Genomic DNA, 19239 nt, shown 5'->3' on the forward strand with positions numbered 1-19239 from the left:
GGGTTAAACAAAACATGCTTACTGGTGGATTTTTTTCTTTCCAGAATGTAGCTGGGTCAGTGTCTTAATTCTTCCTGGGAGTGGTTTGCTGTAATGGTGTGGTAGGAAGATCTCTAAGCTGGAAGGGAGCTATCTGGTGAGTTACACTCTGACATTTAAGAGGTCTGTGATTTTAAGTAAGTTCCTTAATATTTTTTTTGTCTCAATGTCCTCATTTGCAAGATGCCATTTTGTTGCCCCAAGGTAGTGTGTGTGTGTGTGTGGGGGGGGGGGGTGCGGTCAGAATGTTTACCCTCACATCGATTTTGTCTTCATTAGAATTTCAGTGTTGAATATCATGGAGTGTGAATTGGAGAAAACAGCTCAATTTGTTTCTCAGTGCAAAATTTGAAACTTGAGAGAAAATGTTGAGAACCGTAGGAAATATCTAGCAGACAATTCACCCATGGGCCAGCAAGTAGGACTTGTGTGTCCCTTGACTAAGGGGGAGTACTCAGACGGTTTATTAGTGGAGACTGCAGAGAGAATATTTTTCTCTCCAGTGTCAGAAGGAGTAGTGCTCTGGTAGGTGATTTCACATCCGCAGCTAATGGTTTACTTGAGAAAGCTCTGCTTCTTGAATTTTCCCTGGGGAGGAAGCCAGAGAGGAGATAAGTGAGGGAAGGAGAGATGCTCTTCAATGATCCATCATTTTAACATTGTATATCTGCAGAGAAAGAGCACTTACCTATTGTGCATCTTGGGCTTTGGGACAGATCCATGAAATTCATTTCCTTCCTTCCTTCCTTCCTTCCTTCCTTCCTTCCTTCCTTCCTTCCTTCCTTCCTTCCTTCCTTCCTTCCTTCTTCCCCTCCTTCTTTCCTTCTTTTCCTTCTTTCATTTTCCCTACTCTTCCTCCTCCTCATTCTTCTTCTTTTCTCTCCTCTCTCCCTCTCTCTCCCCCCCCCCTTTCTCTTTTACACAACTAAGCTTAAAATCCACTATGAGTGCATTTTTCTTTGGAGTGTCTTTGGAAAAATTTTAGTGATGTCATAGACTATCATTGAAATGTCATTAGGAGTATACCTTTGGCCCCTTGAAGAAGGCTCTGGGCCAAACAGCCTTATCATTTGGGCAGTGAAACATTTTTCTTTCTTTTTCTCTCTCTCTCTTTCCTTTTTTATTTTTATTTTTAAATTAAGTGAGAGGCAGGGAGGCAGAGAGACAAATTCCTGCATGTGCCCCAACTGGGATCCACCTGGCAAGCCCCATAGGGGCTGCTTCTCTGTTGCTTGGCAACTGAACTATTTCAGCACCTGAGGTGAGGCCATGGAACCATCCTCAATGCCCGGGGCCAACTTGCTTGAACCATTGGAGCCATGGCTGTGGGAGGAGAAGAAAGAGAAAGAGAGAAGGGGGAGTGGGAGGGGTGGAGAAGCAGATGATCACTTCTCCTGTGTGCCCTGACCAGAAATTGAACCCTGGACTTCCACATGCCAGGCTGACGCTTTACTGCTGCACCAACCAGTCAGGGCAAACATTTTTCTTAAACTCCAATTTCATTGTAAAGTAGGTTTAGGTTTTATTTCCTTGCTCAGTGCAGTTTATAGACATGATTAAGAGGATGCTAAGTGGTACCACCCACTCAGGCCTGAGGGTCTGGGAGTGTTAGCAGCTGATGTCTGCCACTGTGCTCCTCTTGGAGAACTGCCCTCAGCGGGAGAAAGTCACCTTGCCCAAGATTATCTCCCGAGGGCAGCCTACTTCGTAGGATGGGTCACTGTAGGGCAGGGGTCCCCAAACTACAGCCCGCGGGCCACATGCGGCCCCCTGAGGCCATTTATCCGGCCCCCACTGCACTTCCGGAAGGGGTACCTCTTTCATTGGTGGTCAGTGAGAGACGCAAAGCATGGCATCGCTCACATACAGTACTACTTCCAGTGACGTGGGATGCACGCCTCACGGCTCCAGAAGCACGTCACATCACTTGTTACATCTAGCAGTGACAAATATGGAACCGGACATTGACCATCTCATTAGCCAAAAGCAGGCCCGTAGTTCCCATTGAAATACTGGTCAGTTTATTGATTTAAATTTACTTGTTCTTTACTTTAAATATTGTATTTGTTCCTGTTTTGTTTTTTTACTTTAAAATAAGATATGTGCAGTGTGCATAGGGATTTGTTCATAGTTTTTTTTATAGTCTGGCCCTCCAATGGTCTGAGGGACAGTGAACTGGCCCCCTGTGTAAAAAGTTTGGGGACCCCTGCTGTAGGGTATAAAGTCAGGGCCTCTTGCTTCAATGTGAGAGAGCTTGGAAGAGACATCTGAGCTTCAGAGCTCCTGGAGGGAGGGGATGAGTCTATTGCTATGACTGTACTGCAAGTCACCCTTCCCACTTTAACCTTGCTCGCTTCCCTGCCCCACAGGCTTGACCCCCAACATGCTTTCTGCATATACCTCTCCAGGTCATAATTCACTTCCCAGGGACACAATGATGGGGCTATATTGCATAGGGGAACCATATTATTCTACTTTTCTCATTCCCTTCTTCAGAATTAAACATTTCTTAAATTCACATGCTCAGTGGAACACACTTACTTCATTCAAGAAACATTGAGATTAGGGCTGCCTTCAGAAAACATGACCACTGGAGGCATTTTACAGTATTCAGTGTCTTCCTCAAATGTATCTGATATAATCTGATCAACGCAGAATTCAATGTGGCTTAAAAATGTACCAGGAAGATTAAGTGGTCTATGGCTTTCTTAACAAAATCAATAATATGAGATTGCTTCCTGTGAACGTTTAGAGATCCGCATGTCTAACTTCCATTAGTATGAAGTGCTCTTTCCTGCCAATACCCATTTTTACACATTTCCAAGTTGTTTATTTCACATTCACCATGTTTTCTGTAGCCGAGAGAATGCAAAGCTGAAATATTTTCTTTAGCAAGTAAATGTCAATTACCTGATATCGAATCAGTATCTCTCTAAAACTTGCTTTTGATTTCTTGAAATTTCTAACCCTGGATTATGATAACTTTTTCAAAATTGTGATATCACCTGCCCTCAGATGTTTGCCTAATCAGAGAGCCAGAGGTGCCCGTAGATACAGACAGGGTTGACAGCAAATAAAAATACGGGACCCATTAAGAATTTTAGGTAAACAATGGGCCCTTTTTAAAGTATATGTATGCTGTAAATATTGCAGGGGCTATACTTACACTAAAACATTATTTATTGTTCATCAAAAATTCACATTAAACTGGGTATACTGAATCTAATCTGGGCATGCCAGACCCAGACTCCAGAATGCCCCTGGCCTGGGCCCAGGGTTCAGAGACTGCCCACTGGGGCCTCCCCTCTGGGTGATCAGTCCTTGGTGTCAAATGGATGTGCCCACCCATTCCTACGCCCTCTTCATCACCTGTGTGCTGAGTGCCTACAACTTACTCCCAAATTTCCCTCCTAAGCTGCCCTGGGTGTGTGTCCAGGACCTTTGTTTTGGCCTTTTGCCCAGGACAACGTTTTTGAGTGCAACCTTAAGCTGAGGTATGGCCATGGGGTGGCTGATGGGAAAGGTGGCTAGAGATGGCATATTTGGCTGGGGTGCCCACATGCAGGAGCATACCAGGCCCTATGAATGTAGGACAGAGCCAGACGGGAAAGCAGGGCCTATCCTTGAGCCCTTGCCTCAGGCCCCACAACGTGAGGGTTAGGCCTGCTGAGAGTCTCTGATATCTACACATTCCATGTGCTTTCTGCTGGCTGTTGGGAGGGGCGGGTACAATGAGGGCAGGTGCGGAAGTTTCCATATACAGTGTATAGCCTCCATGTCTACCTATCCCCTTATGTTCATTTGTTTCAATTCACCTGCTTTGGGGGAATAGTTTCTTGTCAATGCTTCACCACTGAATGGGTCTTGGAAAAAAGAAACTTAGGAAAGAATCCATGTCACTATGAACAGCGAGAGCACAGTCTATCTAGTGTCTTCCTCATGTTGTGAGCTTTAGAAGGGATGGCTCAGCCACATGTATGCAGATGCTCTGTGTACACGCTGGCCATTCTCCAGAGTGTCCGCTGCGTGTGAAAACACCAGGTCCATTCACCTGGGAGGGGACACAGCCTGAGTTGTCAGTGTGGTTTGTTTTTCAGGAAGATAAATGAAGCAGAGGGAAGGCACCAGAGAGAAGCAGGCTTTCATATTCATAGAGAAGGAATGCGTGGAAAGAGCACGCATTGGGCTCTTTATGGTGTGGATAGTGCTTATTTAATCTCATAGGGAAAAGAAGTTAATATTCACCCAAGGCTCAGGACTGCAGGAACACACCTGTGTTGATACATAACAAGAAGGAAAATTTTTAAACAACATGTTGCATGTTAGGACCGCTTTTGGCTCCGCGTAACAGGCAGCCGACTCGAGTGGCTTCAAATTATTAGGTGTGTACTTCCTCCTGACGCCCTTGCAGACCTGGCTTATTTCTGCCTGTCTCCGCTGCCGTCCTTGACGTGGCTTTCTTCCTGTGCTAGCAAAGTGACTGCTGCCCTTCCAGGCAGGAAGGGACTGGAGAAAGGCAAAATTATGTTGCCAAGTCTGTTTTCATCTTACATGATTTCTTGGAGGATCCAACTAGCAATATTTGCTTGTGTCACACCGGCCACTGTGTCAGGGAACCAACTCCAGCTGCAAGGGAGGCTGAAGTGGCTAGTGTTTCAGCCGGATGCCCTGCCACGCCAAACAATGTCTGGGCTCTCTTTGAAAGGATAATGGGAGAGCAAGATATTAGATAGGCTGTGAGCCTTCTCTTCCACAGATGGGAACAAGCATCGATGCTTTTTAAAAAACAAGGAATTTTTTCTTCCCACATACATATAGTTAAATCCATCACTACATAGCAAATTAAATAAATATGAATAGAGTAAATAATTTTTCTAACCAATGGGTGTCCATAAAGTCATGGTGCACTTTTGACCGGTCATAGGAAAGCAACAAAAGACGATAGAAATGTGAAATCTGCACCAAATAAAAGAAAAACCCTCCCAGTTTCTGTAGGATGATGTGGCAGCATGTGCGCATGCGCAGATGATGATGTAACACCGTATATACAGCGGAGCAGCCCATGGCCATGCCAGTCGAGATGTGGATGGTACAGAGAAAAGTTCAGTGTGTTCTGTGGCTCGCTAAATTCGAATCCGTGACCAAAGTGCAATGTGAATATTGGCGCGTTTATAACGAAGCGCCACCACATAGGAATAACATTACTCAGTGGGATAAGCAGTTGAAGGAAACTGGCAGTTTGGTGGAGAAACCCCATTCTGGTAGGCCATCAGTCAGTGATGAGTCTGTAGCTATACGGGATAGCTAACTAAGGAGCCCTAAAAAATTTGTGCATGAGCCCACATCGAACTGCACTGAATAGGTATGAAACTGGGAGAGTTTTCCTTTTATTTGGTGCAGATTTCACATTTCTATCATCTTTTGTGGCTTTCCTGTGACTGGTCAAAAGTGCACTATGACTTTACGGACACAATGTATTTATTTGTACATAAGTGAGTTCAGATGTTATCTTTATATGGTAGATCTGAGCAGCAGCTAGTCAAAAATTCTTTACCTAATAGAATTTCCTGCCAATGCCAACATTTATCTTATCATTACATTAAAAAAAAATAGTTTTGCCTGACCAGGCAGTGGCGCAATGGATAGAGCACTGGACTGGGACACAGAGAGCCCAGGTTCGAGACCCTGAGGTCGCCAGCTTGAGCACAGGCTCATCTGGTTTGAGCAAGGCTCACCAGTTTGAGCCCAAGATCTCTGGCTTAAGCAAGGGGTCACTCAATCTGCTGTAGTGCCCTGGTCAAGGCACATATGAGAAAGCAATCAATGAACAACTAAGGAGCTGCAATGAAGAATTGCTGCTTCTCATCTCTCTCTCTTCCTGTCTGTCTGTCCCTATCTGTCCCTCTCTCTGACTCTCTCTGTCTCTGTCCCCCCCAAAAAAAATTAGTTTTGAAAAGCATATGATTGTACATCTTTGTTACAAACACTAGATTGCTAGCAGATATAATATACTTCATTTTAAAATGCAAACCCAAAAGGTAAACTTACAATATTTTTCAATGCATGGTATAATAAAAGGGATTAAAACATGTCCAAAATGATCCTTGACCTGCTGGAGCATATAAGCTTCTAGGTTATGATTTGGTAGGATGTCTGGTTGTCACCAGCTGGCCTGAGAGAGGAGTGCAGGCAGGAGTGGTACCAGCAGGAATCCAGAGGGGAGGTCCCCCAGTGGTGGGAGGTGCACTTTGCATAGAGTGCACTAGCAAGAAGTCTTCTGCGGACCATGACAACTAAAAATCACCTAAGAGCCTAGTGTGCCTGGAGTACTATGACACTCCACCAGTTGAAGGCCAAGGCCAAGGCAAAGTCTCTGGGTAACAAGAAAGAAACTGCCTTACTTGCAGACTCAGATGGCTTATAAAATCGAGGTGCCACCTTAGAGTGACAGAATCAAAGTGACTTCATGAAAGATGAGTAATTGTACAACACACTTTAAACCAGTGCTAATGCTAATAATTAAAAGTCCTGTTCCAAGCACTTCAACCTGTCCCTTGGCCAATGGATGTGAAGCCTCAAAACATTTCTTCTTCTTTTTTTTAGTTTAAGTGAGAGTAGGGAAGATAGACAGACTCACGCATATGCCTGGATGAGGATCCTCCCTGACCCCGATCTGGGGTGGATGTTGGCAACAGAACTATTTTTAGCCACTGAGGCAGGAGGCTCCACTGACCCATCTTCAGCACCTGAGTAGATGCACTGGAATCAGTGGAACTACTGACTGTGGGATGGCAAGAGGGAGAGAAGGGGGAGAGAGCAGAGGAAGAGGAGCAGATGGTGGCTTTTCCTGTGTGCCCTGACCAGGATTTGAACCGGGAAGTCCATATACCCGTTGACAATATTCACTGAGCCACTGGCCAGGGACTCAAAGTACATTTTCAACAGATCTCCACTGATAATGTTGCCCTTTGATTAATTTAAAATTTAATGTGATTTTATTTTAAATAATTTCAAACATTTCATTTAATTCATTTAGAGTGTTGTCTTTATCCTGCACTCAGAACAGAAATCTTCCTAATTTGTCACTGAAAAATGCAAACTTTCTGTGAAAAGACAGAGGTATATACAATTTTCTAGCTTCTGTGTCATTTTCTCCTGTTGGGACCCAGCTGCTGCAGGCGGGATCGGGTGTGATTTCGGTTAGAGAAGAATATGAAGACTATAAGGGGGGAAAGGTATTTCTAAATATCCTTCCTGCGCGTCCCACTCAGGAGTACCTGGCGGCAGGTGCTCAGGGGGCAGGGAAAGGGCGTTGTGGAAGCTTCGGAGGAAACGGTGTAGAAATAACTTGAGGGTCCCACCCGAAATCCACCTCACCCCCACGCAGCCTTCCGGGAGGTCTTAGGTCCGCTCTGGCCCCGCCCTGCCGCCCAGCAACGTGGCGGGCGCACCGGTAGCCCGTCAGGTGGTTAGGTGGCGCTGGAGAAAGCGCCACCGCCCGACGCCTCCGGGGCGGGGACTCCGCGGGAGTGGCGAGGAGGCGAGGAGGAGCCGGCGGCGCAATCGGGCAGGGACGGCTGGCGGGCGGAGCGGAGGACTGAGGCGGCGGGTGGACTGGTGACATGGAGCGTGGCGAGCCAGGTACGGCGTGGGGCGGGTGGGCGCGCGGCCCAGCAGGTGCACAGCTGCGCGCTGGCACCGCAGGTGCTGTCTCCGGGGTCCGCTCGCGCTTCCTGGTGTGGCGGGGCCAGAGCGAGGGCACCAGCGGCGGACGGAGGGAACGATGATGGAGAAGGTTCTAGGAGGCAGAGACGGCTAGGGCTGCGATCGTCTTGCGGTTTGGGTGGCAGGCAGCGCAGAGCGGGCGCTGCACTGCTGGCTCTTGTAACTGATGGAAACTGAGACACTGGGGGACCAAGTCATTTCACCCCTCTGGATGGGAATATGATCCCCCTTCCCTATATCGACTCTCTGTCTTCTCCTGAGTAACAGTAGGATTTTGGTGGCGTTTTGATCTCATGGTGATGGTTTAGACTCAGGTATTTAATATGCCAGGTGTCCCCAACTGTGTAGTGGTGTCTTATGGTGGGGGTGAGGGGTGGGGGGAAGGCAGCTTTTCAGAGTAAGGATCTTCCTTGGTGCATCAAGGTGAAACGCCACCACACAAGACGTTTAGTCTAATGATTACAGCTTTGGACCGGCACATGGTTCTGAAATCAGTATATCAAGTGCAAGTGTTTGGAATGGAGTCATTGTTCAAGAGAGGTGGCCTTAGAGTACCCGTAGGGCTTTCAGGTTTCAGTGTTGCTACGTCCTAGAGGTCTTTGTCCGTAATAACTCAGTAACTGTAATGGATGTACAACATGCTTTTAAAAAGTTGCATAAATGCTAAGGAACAACACAGTCATTTTTAGAAGAAAGTTGGGGTGAGAGTGAGCCCCAACAGGACAATTTTCATTTTTTGCTTATCACCCTCTCCAGTATTTACCTTCATGTGTGGTTTTATGTAAAGAAAACCATGTTCCATATACACTATGGAATTTCACTTTTGAGAAGTTATAAGATAGATGTTTTGGAGCTTCTCAACCTTTACTTTTCTCCCCACCCCTCAAATTAATCTCACCCTTAATATCTGACCATTTATCACATGGACTATCTATTTTACATATGCATGTATGTAATACACGATTATGTATATCTACACATGCACACATATGGTCTGTATTATGAATTTCTTGAGGTGAGAAGCATGTACTTTACGTTTTTCCTCAGTTGAGCTACCTGGTGATTTGCACACATTAGACATTGAAATGTTTGAGTCAGAGTCACAATCCTATATGTGTTGTTAGGAGAAGGCCGGAAGCTACCCTGTCAGCCAGCATTGTTCGGTCTCATTTTTAGTGGGGACAGCAAGGGTGTCATACATGTGAACATGCCCATTTGTGCATGTCTTTCATTGTTAATCTTGAACACAAAGATGTTTTTATAAGGATTGTGTTTGGTATCTGTCAATAGCTGTGTGTGACTTACTCTACTAGATTTTTGTACTCTAGGTTGGCTGGTAAGAACCAGTCATTAGTACTGCTATAGTATTCCAACTGGCTGGTATACTTTGTGTGGTTTTTATAGGACTAGTTTGTGTGTGTGTGTGTGTGCCTGTGCTCACACCTAAGATATTTTATAAGTTCTTTAGCTTATTAGTGCATTGCTTATCTGTCTCTAATTTTCAGATTATTTTCCTTCTGGTCAAGATATTAGTCAGTCATGTTAGTCCTTGTTTTTAATTGTTATTCTCGAGGGCAAGGGAGATTCACCCTCTTCACGTGGAGAGTCTGGAGTCCAGTTTCAGAATGACAGATGTGTCACCTGCCTGGGCAAGGTCGGCGGGCTCCCTGCGCAGCTGTGCTGGGTAACAACTTCCAGTTCTGGTTCTACCTGCCTGTCTCTTTTGCCTTTTCATCTTTGTATTCCCGTGACACACAGTAGGGGCTCAGAAATGTCTGGACCGCCTATGATGGAAGGGGACATGCCTGGGATCACCTTCCAGCTGTCAGAACTGCTGATGACCCTTCAAGTGGGACGCTGGTTTCCTGCTTCCTCCTACTCTTGTTCCCTGTGCAGTTTTAAAGAAGCAGAACTTTGTGGTTAGGCTGAGAAAGTTGCTGATGAGGCTGTACTGGGCTTGGAGGGTTACACGTGAGGTTTTTGAGCTAGTGGCATGGATGGCTTAGTCGGCAGTGACTCTGAGACACCTGGCTTCATGTGGAGGAGGAACGTGGGACTGTAATCCATGTTTGCTAACAAATGAAGTTGACAGAAAGAAGGCTTATAAAACTATTTATCTCCTGAATTGTGATTGTTTTGCACATCATGCCATTTTAGAATTTTTTAAACTTACATTTTATTTAACATGTGTGGACTTTCTTGCATTTATCTATCCCTTTAAAAAGTAAGAAAACACTGGATGCAAAGTTAAATGCCCTACCTCTTGACTTAAATGCACATCTCTATTGAAAATGTCTCCTTATATCTTTCTTTTTATATGAAACTGTCAAAATGCTACTGGTTTCATGTACCAGAGCTGTAGAGTTTGGAAATGAACAGGGTGTGTGTGTGTGTGTGTGTGTGTGTGTGTGTGTGTGTGTTTTCAGTGGCATATTCTAATACTCTTCAGCGTCAGGCTCAGGTTCTAATAGTGCATCACCCTCTTCCATACCAAGACTTTGTATAAAGTACACTGCTTATACAGAGAACTACATCAGCATCAAGTGATTTAAAATGCGCCTTAACCTGCTGGTGCCTGTCAAGAATTTCATCGTGTTAAGCCCGGCACAGCACATCTAATGTGTGTGGTATTTCCTGCTCCATGCTAACTAGAGCACACATTGTGCTGAAAAAAATAAAAAAAACAACAAAACCTCCTGACTACCTTTAATGGGGCTGAATAAATATTTACAATCGGTGTTCTCATGTTATTAATAACCTGTAGTTTAGCACTGTTATATGGAAGTGATAGTCAACCAGCCACTAAGCATTTTATTTGTGTTTGAATGTAACACACACAGACACACACACACACTTACACTCACACTCAAACTTTACTGAAGGGGGTGGGGGGGAGAAGGAAGGGCAAAAATGTGGGGATAGGAGAAGGCGGCAAGAAAACGGTGACACAGGGATCTGTCCCTGTGATTTCAGCATTGTAATTATGCCTTAGTGATAACAGAAATGTGAGCTGTCACTTGTGTGAAAGTAAAACAAATGTGGAGATGGCTGGCTGACAGTTTTGAAGGTCTGCTCACAAATCTTTGGGTGTGACCCACCCAGGCTTTCTGTTTCTTGGATCAAGCTTCACTTTCCATATGGCGCTGATGTCTTTGTTAGCTCTCATTGACTTCCTGCATTTATTTTTATGCTGAAGCCTGTGGGGTCCCCAGGGGAAAGCTGAGCGGTAAGTGGGGTTGTGAGTGATCAGCAAGATCTCAAACAGAATAATCCACACACTCAGTCTAAACAGATACCCTCATAGTTCAGAGCAAAAAAGAACACCCAATTCCCTGAACTTCTGTGCTACTGATCTTTTTTAAAAAAAAAAAAAAATCATTGCTTGATTTTAGAGGGAGAGAGAGAGAGAGAGAGAGAGAAACGTTGATCTGTCCCTGTGTGTGTACTCTGACTGGGGATCCAACTGGCAACCTCCGTGCCTTCAGGTGATGTTCTAACCAACCGAGCTGTCCCGCCAGGCCACTATTGATCCTTTTGTTGTAGGCTAAGATTGTTTTATTTTCCTTTTGGGGTTCACTGTTTATGTTTTCATTGTTTACTGTGGTAAAATCTCTCTCTTGAGACTCTCCCAAATTTTATTTCCACTGGGTAAGGTACCAGCTGTATGAACCCATAATCTTAGCGATGTATTTTTATTAGAAAATGTCCAAGGGATGTAGGATTTAATATTTAGTGGAAGTTAAAAAATGTTTGAGTTAAAAATACTTTATGGGCAGCTGAGAATAGTTGTTCATTTTAGAGAGATAAGAAAATATAGATGGAGAAAAAGAACAGGAAAACACCTGTAATTGTACTCTGAAAAATCACCATCAGTATATTGATTTATAAGCTATCCATATATCTAAAATTTACAACAAATTACAAAGTAATCTTTTTTGAATATTTCATTTTATTATTCTAAAAAATCTCAGTATATTTTTGAAACACTTCTCCAACATCATTTTTGACTTAATGTGACCAGGTAATTAGTGCACATGACACAAAATTCAAAATAACTGAAAGATTGCAAAATGTAAATCTCCCTGTCATTTCTGTCTCCTGGGCTATGTTCCTTGGGTGGCAATGCCACTATGGTTACCATTTTCTTCTCCATTTATACAGAGAGAGAGTCTATGTATGTATTCACTAATATATATATTTGTGTGGATAGATTATATAAGCTGGCACAAATTGTTTTAGCACCAGACTCTCTTCCTTAAATACAGTATATATTTAAATATATATTACAGTGTATATTATTCAACATGTATAATGGCTCCATTTTTAAAAAAAGATTTTATTTATTTATTTGAGAGAGAGAGAGAGAGAGAGAGAGAGAGAGAGAGAGAGAAAGGTGGGGAGGAACAGGAAGCATCAACTTCTCAAAGTTGCTTCTCGTATGTGCCTTGATCCGGCAAGCCCAAGATTTTGAACTGGCGACCTCAGCATTCCAGGTTGATGTTTATCCACTGTGTCACCACAGGTCAGGACATTGTTCCCCCTTTGATTTTAGAGAGAGAGGAAAGAATAGAGAGAGAAAGAAAGAGAGAGAGAAAGAAACATCAATTTGTTGTTCCAATTATTTATGCATTCATTGGTTGATTCTTGTATGTGCCCTGACTGCAGATTGAACCTGCAACCTGGGAGTGTAGGGATGATGCTCTAACCAACTGAGCTACCCAGCCAGGGCTGAGTGGCTTCATTTTTAATGACTGTTTGTAAATGTGTATTTGTAGGCATACCATATTATTGAGGGGAACCAAAGCTTTGCCACCCCTAAATATGCCTTTTGGTCTATTGATTTTTAAGCTGGTTATTAAGAAACAGAAGACTCAGAAAGAACCTTTGGCCTTCTTCCCTATACCTGCCTAGAAGAATTCAGGTAGAAAAACTTGCTTACAGGAAGGGAGTGTCACCTTAGCATCATAACATGAACTATCTTCTGCGGCTCATTGTTTCTGGGTGGTAAGAATTTGCTTAAAACATGTTTGGTCTTTCTTGTCTACCTGTAGATTACCTGCTTTCCTTTTGAAATCTCAGATCCCTGCCCTCCTCTCCTTTGTCTAAAATGGCATAGAAGCCTCAGCTGCCCAACGCAGTGTCTTCCATCTCATATTTTTACGGCGCCCCCACACGAACATCCACAATAAGCTTTAGATATTTTCTCCTGTTGGTCTCACTCATGTGAATTTTATTATTAGCCCAGCCAGGAGAACTTAGAAGGTGAAAGGAAAATTATTTTGGGAGACCCTCCATTATGTCCCATGATTTGACTTGTCCCTTATTGACGGACATTGTAGTTTCCCTTAATAATTTGGCTTTAAAACAAAGCTGCAGAAAATACATTTGTATCTAAGCCATTCTGTAAATGTGCCAGTATGTCTGTGGGAAGAATTCTGAGCAGAATGAGACTGTTCAGTTTGACAGTGTTAACTCCTGCTCCATAGAAGTGGTGCCAATTATACACCACCAGCCCTGTGTGAGCGGCTGTGTCCTCTGTCATCGGCCGACTAGGGTGTTGCCACACTTTGTCATCTTTGCTTATCTTGTAGGGGAATTGGGGCTTCTCAGTGTGTGTCTGTCTCATTATGTATTTTTCTTAACATGAAGGTGGGTGTACATCTTTTGATGTGCTTAAGATCTGTATTTCATTTTCTGTGAAATGTCTGTTCACAGACTTTGCCCATTTTACTATTATTATGTTACTCGTCTTTTTCATCTCGATTTGCAGAGGAGGCCCTCTGTCCATGGCATGAATTGCTAATATATATTTTTCCTAGTTTGTTGTTCCTTCTTTGACTTGATTGTGTTTTCTTTTCCAAGCAGAGACACTCACGGATGGGTTTCATTTTTCAGCTTCTAGCTTTTGACTCATTCCTAGAAATGTCACTTTCTCTTTGTGTGTATGTTTTTATGGTTTTGTTTTTTAAATTTAAATCTTTCATCCACATGGAGTTTATTTTGATAACAAGTGTGAGCTGCCTGAAGGAGTTATATCCAGTCCCCCTTTTTCTTTTGAAAGCATTATTCAGAAGAGCAGTAGGTGATGCGAGCAGCCACGGCACGGAAGCAATAGAAAGTCTGTCTGTACCAGAATGTGGCTGTGTGTCTGTCCTTGTGCGCCAGGACTAGATCAGAGCAAAGAATGATGGGTTTGAAGTTACACCTGGGTTGAAAATTGAGCTTCAGTATTTTCTGGTTATGAGATGTTGGAAGGCTCACTGAACTTCTTGGCGGCCGATGATACCTCACATATTTGTGGAGATTAAGCAAAAACCTGTGACGTGTGCTGGTGCTCACTACATGCTGATCGTGACACTAGATTTTATGCACTGATGTACAGTGCTAACTCAGTGGCTCCCAATGCAAATGAAACATTTTATTGCTTTACACTTGATCTTGGCCAAAAGGCTGAGAAGCAAGAGACAAATACAAGCATAAGCGAGGCTGCTCCAGGGAAGTGGTTATTGTATGTCTGCACGATCGTGACCATGACTGAGAGGGAAGTGAGCAGCTCAGGCTGGGTCCCCAGAAAAGGATTCTGAATGTGGACTTGAAGGTTGAGTAGGAATATTTATACAAGAAAAAAGGGTGTGGGAGGGAATTAGGGGGGTCAGCTCTAAGGTTGGGATCTGAGAACAAAGGCCAGTGGGGGGAGGGCTTTCAGGTCAGAAGTGGGGTAAATCTAGGCGAATAGCTGATGTGGGGAGGGTGGTACTGAGCTTAGTTTGGGGTATGTCACATTTGAGCCTTGTTCTGGTTAATCAGAGCTGCATAACAAGCCCTCCCAAAATCCAGGGGTTTAAAAAAACAGCATGGAGTATGGTCACAGATCTGTAACATAGCAGAGCTGGCACGAGGGGGGGGGGGCTTGTCTCTGCTCCACTCAGCTTCCACTGGGACCACTTGAAGCCTGAGCATCCAAAGGACCAGGTGAGAGCTGGTTTTACTGAGAAGAGGCAGAGAGCCAGGGCTCAGGCCGCTCTCTCTCTTGCGGGGTCTCTGGCCCAGACCGCCTAGCTCTGTTGCATGATGGCTGTTTTCCTGCCTGTGTTAAGTGTTGTTTTTCACTGGAGACCATGCCGTTGACTGGAAAGCATGCCACTCAGGATGTAGCTCACGGCTCCCAAAGTATGAGTCCCAAGAGAGAGTCAGGGGGAAGCTATGTGACTTCTTATGACCTAGTCTCAAAGTCACATGGCGTCACTGTGTTCTCTTTCTGTTAGAAATGTGTCACACAGGCCAGCCGTATTCAAGGAGAAGAGACTTAAACTCCACTTTGGGGGAGAGTGTCAACAAGTGTATGCACATGTTTTAAAGCCAACCATCAGATCCTTGTGGGATGCCCATGTGCATAGGTGTGGAATCTGGGTCTTAGAGAGGGGCAGGGCAGGATATCACGGTTTGGGAGACCCTGGCACGGGTGGTATTGGAAGCTGTGAACTTGCTGAGATGGCCCAGAAGAAAGTGGAGCAAAGAGAGGCCAGAGCATGGACAGTGGACAGTTCAGGGCAGGGAGGGGAAGGCATGAGTTCAGAAGTAGGTAGTTTGACTCTGGAAGGCTGGGGAAAGGCCAAGCAGATGGCGGGGGAATGTGGCGATTGGCTGTGGTAATGAGGACAATGCTGAGAGAGTCAAGCTCCATCGATGGAGGGTATGCACAGGTTCCTGTGGGAATTGTAAAGGGGGTACCACAAAAGGCTGGATGCTCTTTCCAGAAGTCATGTGGTGTTTGGAAGGGATACTTGAGTTCAGTGTTGGTGACTTACTTGCCTGTGCTTCACATTTGGGTCTGTTTATAAAGTAAGTGAAGAAAGCGGAAGCAAAGGGACTGGTAGGGTTTGCTGTCCCTATAGTTCACGTCACTGGTGTTAGTGAAGATTCTTTTAATGGAAAATGTGTTTGGATAGTCACACCTTCAAGGAGCTCAAGCCTATAAGCAATAATTCACTTTAACGGTAAGAGCTTTGCAGAAATTAAGTACTTATGAAATATTAGCAGAAGAAAGGCATCATACTTTCCCTGGGAGAGGTGACATTTAAGCCAAATCATAGGAATGCTGTGATTTTTCCCCACATCGGTGGTTTCTCGGGGCAGATGTGAGGTCGTGGAGTGTCTCAGCCGTGGGATTGACGTGAGCAGTGTCTGGATTGTCCCAGTCCTGCCCTTGGGAGATAAATTCCATTCCGGAGTGTCATTCCTCCCCCTGGACCATCCCTCCGCCGCTTCCTTAGGCCGTTGTTGAAGGAGGAGCAGACTCTCTGTGGCCTGTTCTGCTGATTTTGAAATGAGCTGCTCCTGTTTATTGCCTCTGGAGTCAAGGAGAAGAACGTGGCAGGTTCTTCCTGGTTTAAAGGCCTTCTTTTCCCCAGTGTGACAACCCCTTCCCCAACTTCCCCTTTAACCTCTGGAAGGGACTCCCCGCCTGGAGGTCCGGCTGCCCTGTGGTCCCCGCTGGCTAGACTCGGGTCACTGCTCAGAGGGCCTGATGACATTTCCTGTCCTGACTGTCCTCTTCATTGTGGCGACTGTGGATGTTAGTTTGTAAAGCAGGGGACGGGGACGCCCGTGAAACAGCCGACCTCTGCACGTGCACTAGACACCTCGGCAATGCCTTGTAGTTTGGAGTGACGCGCAGACCTCTGGGCACGCTGGGTCCGCCTGGTGCCATTCGTAGGCACCGTCTCCCTGTCTCCATCCACCACCTTTGCTTTTCCTCTCTCCTGCCCGTAGCCTGCTCTCTTTTCCTGTATTTTTTGCTCCACCTCCTTCTGGTTTCTTCCTTCTTTTTTTATCTCTCCCCGCTTGGACCATACAGTGGGCCGTAGGAGCTTTGTTGTTCCCGTCCTTTGTGCTTTGCTTTCACTTCAGGGATTTCAGGGACGTGTTCAGTGTAGTTTGTTTCTTCTTAGTCTTACATTTTTTTCCAGTAAGAATTAAAACAAAACAAAACAAAACAAAACCGAGTCCCGGTGGAGTCGCCAAAAAAACAAAAACAAAAACAAAAATCCCTGAAAATGGATTTCCTAGTTTCTTCATTTATTATTAATTGCACTGCTCTTGCAAAGCTAATTTAGGCCTCTCTCTCTCTCTCTCTCTCTCTCTCTCTTTCATGTGTGTGTAATGATTCAAAGCTTAGAAATATATTTCAGGTTATTAATTAGAAAATTTCAAAAACCATACGTTATTTGTTTGACTCTCTGGGTTTCTGTCTGAATCATTTTTAAAACTTGTTGGAAGATGAAGAGGAAACTGTATTTTTCTCCCGCATCTGGTGCCATGCCAGGGTGTGAACCTCTGTCGTGCTGTCACTGTGACTGGGACACAGCAGCCCAGCAGGTGCGGGAGCTCCCCAAGCAGGGGGCGAGGCTGTGGGTGGGCAGCCCTCCCCTCAGGCCCCCATCTGAGGGAACTCTCAGGACACTTGCCCACAGGGAAGAGCAGGGACCACAGACCCAGACCACCATGTGCTTTGGGGGGAATTTTTCATGCGGGCTCCTTTCCCATTAACGCCACCACCGCACATTTGTAGTCTCTGTGCTGAACGAGTGGAAAACGCCGTGTGTCCTTCGCAGTGTGACAGTTCTGCCTGTGCCTCTTCAGCGCTTGCAGAAGGTAGAGGGCAGGGAGCAGAGGGTGTGCTGGGGGCTGGTGCGGGCCCCCAGCTGTGGAGGAGCCAGAAGCTCCAGTTCTCTCCCACCAGCACTGTGTGGAAAGGAAGGAGTCTGTTGATGGTGCTGCACCCGTCACGCCTCCTGGTCCTGGCTCCGGCCACGTAGTCATGGCCTTTTTTGAGCCTCTCACCAGGGCGGCGCCCTGAGCAGCCCCCACACTCTTGTGGTTTTTTTTTTTCTTTTTTGGAAGCAACTAAAGCTGTTGTCGAGGCCCTCCAGTTCTGGGCCTGCTCTACAGCAGCGGTGCTCACTGGATGCGGTACTTCTCTGTGGTTTGCAGTCATTCTTCATCATTCTTTCCGCATAAGTTAAACATAACCTTATGGAGAGACATAAGGAAGCATTTCAATAAGAAGCCTGGTGACCTCAGTCACCTGAAGCCCTCTTCTCTCACATGGACTTATTGGCATCTAAGCAACTGTCTTTCTCTGACTGTACATGTTGATTAAGGGACCAGGACGGCAATAGGCACATCACCTTCTTCCCGTGAAAGTGAAAACCAAGGTGCAGGCTCGTTTTCTTTGTTCTCTACCGTGGTCCCTCCTGCTCCTGCTCCTGTTCCCCGCACACCCCCATCCTGTCAGCCGCAGGTTCTCAATCACAGCGCGGACTTGGACTTGAGACGCCTGCCGCTGGCTTTGGCAGGCCTTGCCGAGGTCAGGTTACCTTGTTAAAAGGGAACCCGAGACCTGCTTGTGCTGCCTTGCAGTGCGGGCACTCTGTGGGGCTGGCTGCTGGAGCAGCTGTGGCTGTTAATGCCAGCGGCCTTCTGGTGGGGGTGTTGGGGAGGAGGAGTGTCGGTCCAGCTGCATCTCAGACCATGTCCTGGTGGAGAAGCTGCCATAAGGTCGCTGGACCCCAGCCCATGTGATGATGTCAATGACCTTAGGAGGCTGGTGGGGCTCTTGTAGCCTCTGGGAGAAAGTGCTGGCCCCTCCTCTTCAGATCATCCTCGCAAACTCTGGGTGGAGGGGACTGGAGTGGGGGAGGAGCAAGAGGTTTAGGATTGACTTGTTGCTGAGAAGGGGGACTGGGGGAGGGGTAGTGCAGGTTCATTCTGCTTCCTTCCCTGGGTTTTTACAGACCGCAGCTCTAAAAGGGGCCTCCAGGGCTCAGGTGTGGGCTCTTGTTTACATTGAGAGCTGCTTATCAGCAAATGCTCAGACCTCCGCTGAGGAACACTCACAGAAAGGCAGTTCTGGCCAGTGTCTTGCTTTTTTTAACTTACTTCACTCCCTAGTTCATTTAGGAATAGATGCAGGGCACTAGACGTAATACAGAATGAGCTTGTATCTTACACCTTATACTCAGGCTCTTTTGCTCAAGGTTTAAGTCTGTTCTCCTTAGAGGTAAAGGAGAGATATACATATATGTATTTTTACCACTTGATGTAGCAAATCATTTTTCCTTTTAATTGGCTATATCTGTTCTGTGAGGTGATCTTTACACTTTTAGCTTCATTGTCCTCTGGGTACGGAACCGAGGCTTCTTAAATGAATATTGTCAGAAAAGTTGGCTGTGGGGTGGGAGACGGGAAGAACTGGGCCACTTTGAGGTTTGAAAAAGCGTTGGTTTTTCTCTGCACTGGGAGGAGAAGCGTGTCCTGGAAAACTGGGTGGCACCCGCTGCTGCTTTGTCATGCTGCAGTCACTTCCAGCATGGGGTTTCGGTATCAAAGACCAGGTAGGCTGTGGTGACCTCAAAACAGCCCGGAGAACAGAGCCCGACACTGGAGTAGCTCATGCCCCCCTACTGCCCCAGG

At 45.7% G+C, this 19239-nt stretch overlaps 1 protein-coding gene across 1 annotated transcript in view; it reads left to right on the forward strand.

The window, feature by feature from the left end:
- Positions 1 to 7543: 7543 nt before the first annotated feature.
- The window catches only part of TPD52 (tumor protein D52), a 99624-nt gene continuing 87928 nt past the window's right edge, over positions 7544 to 19239 (forward strand). Inside the window, exon 1 of the mRNA XM_066378836.1 lies at positions 7544 to 7680. Within this exon, the coding sequence (XP_066234933.1) occupies positions 7662 to 7680 (19 nt within the window). The 5' untranslated portion in view covers positions 7544 to 7661. The remainder of the gene's footprint in view (positions 7681 to 19239) is intronic.

The sequence above is a fragment of the Saccopteryx leptura genome, chromosome 3 (genome assembly GCF_036850995.1).
Source record: "Saccopteryx leptura isolate mSacLep1 chromosome 3, mSacLep1_pri_phased_curated, whole genome shotgun sequence".
Classification (NCBI taxonomy): domain Eukaryota; kingdom Metazoa; phylum Chordata; class Mammalia; order Chiroptera; family Emballonuridae; genus Saccopteryx; species Saccopteryx leptura.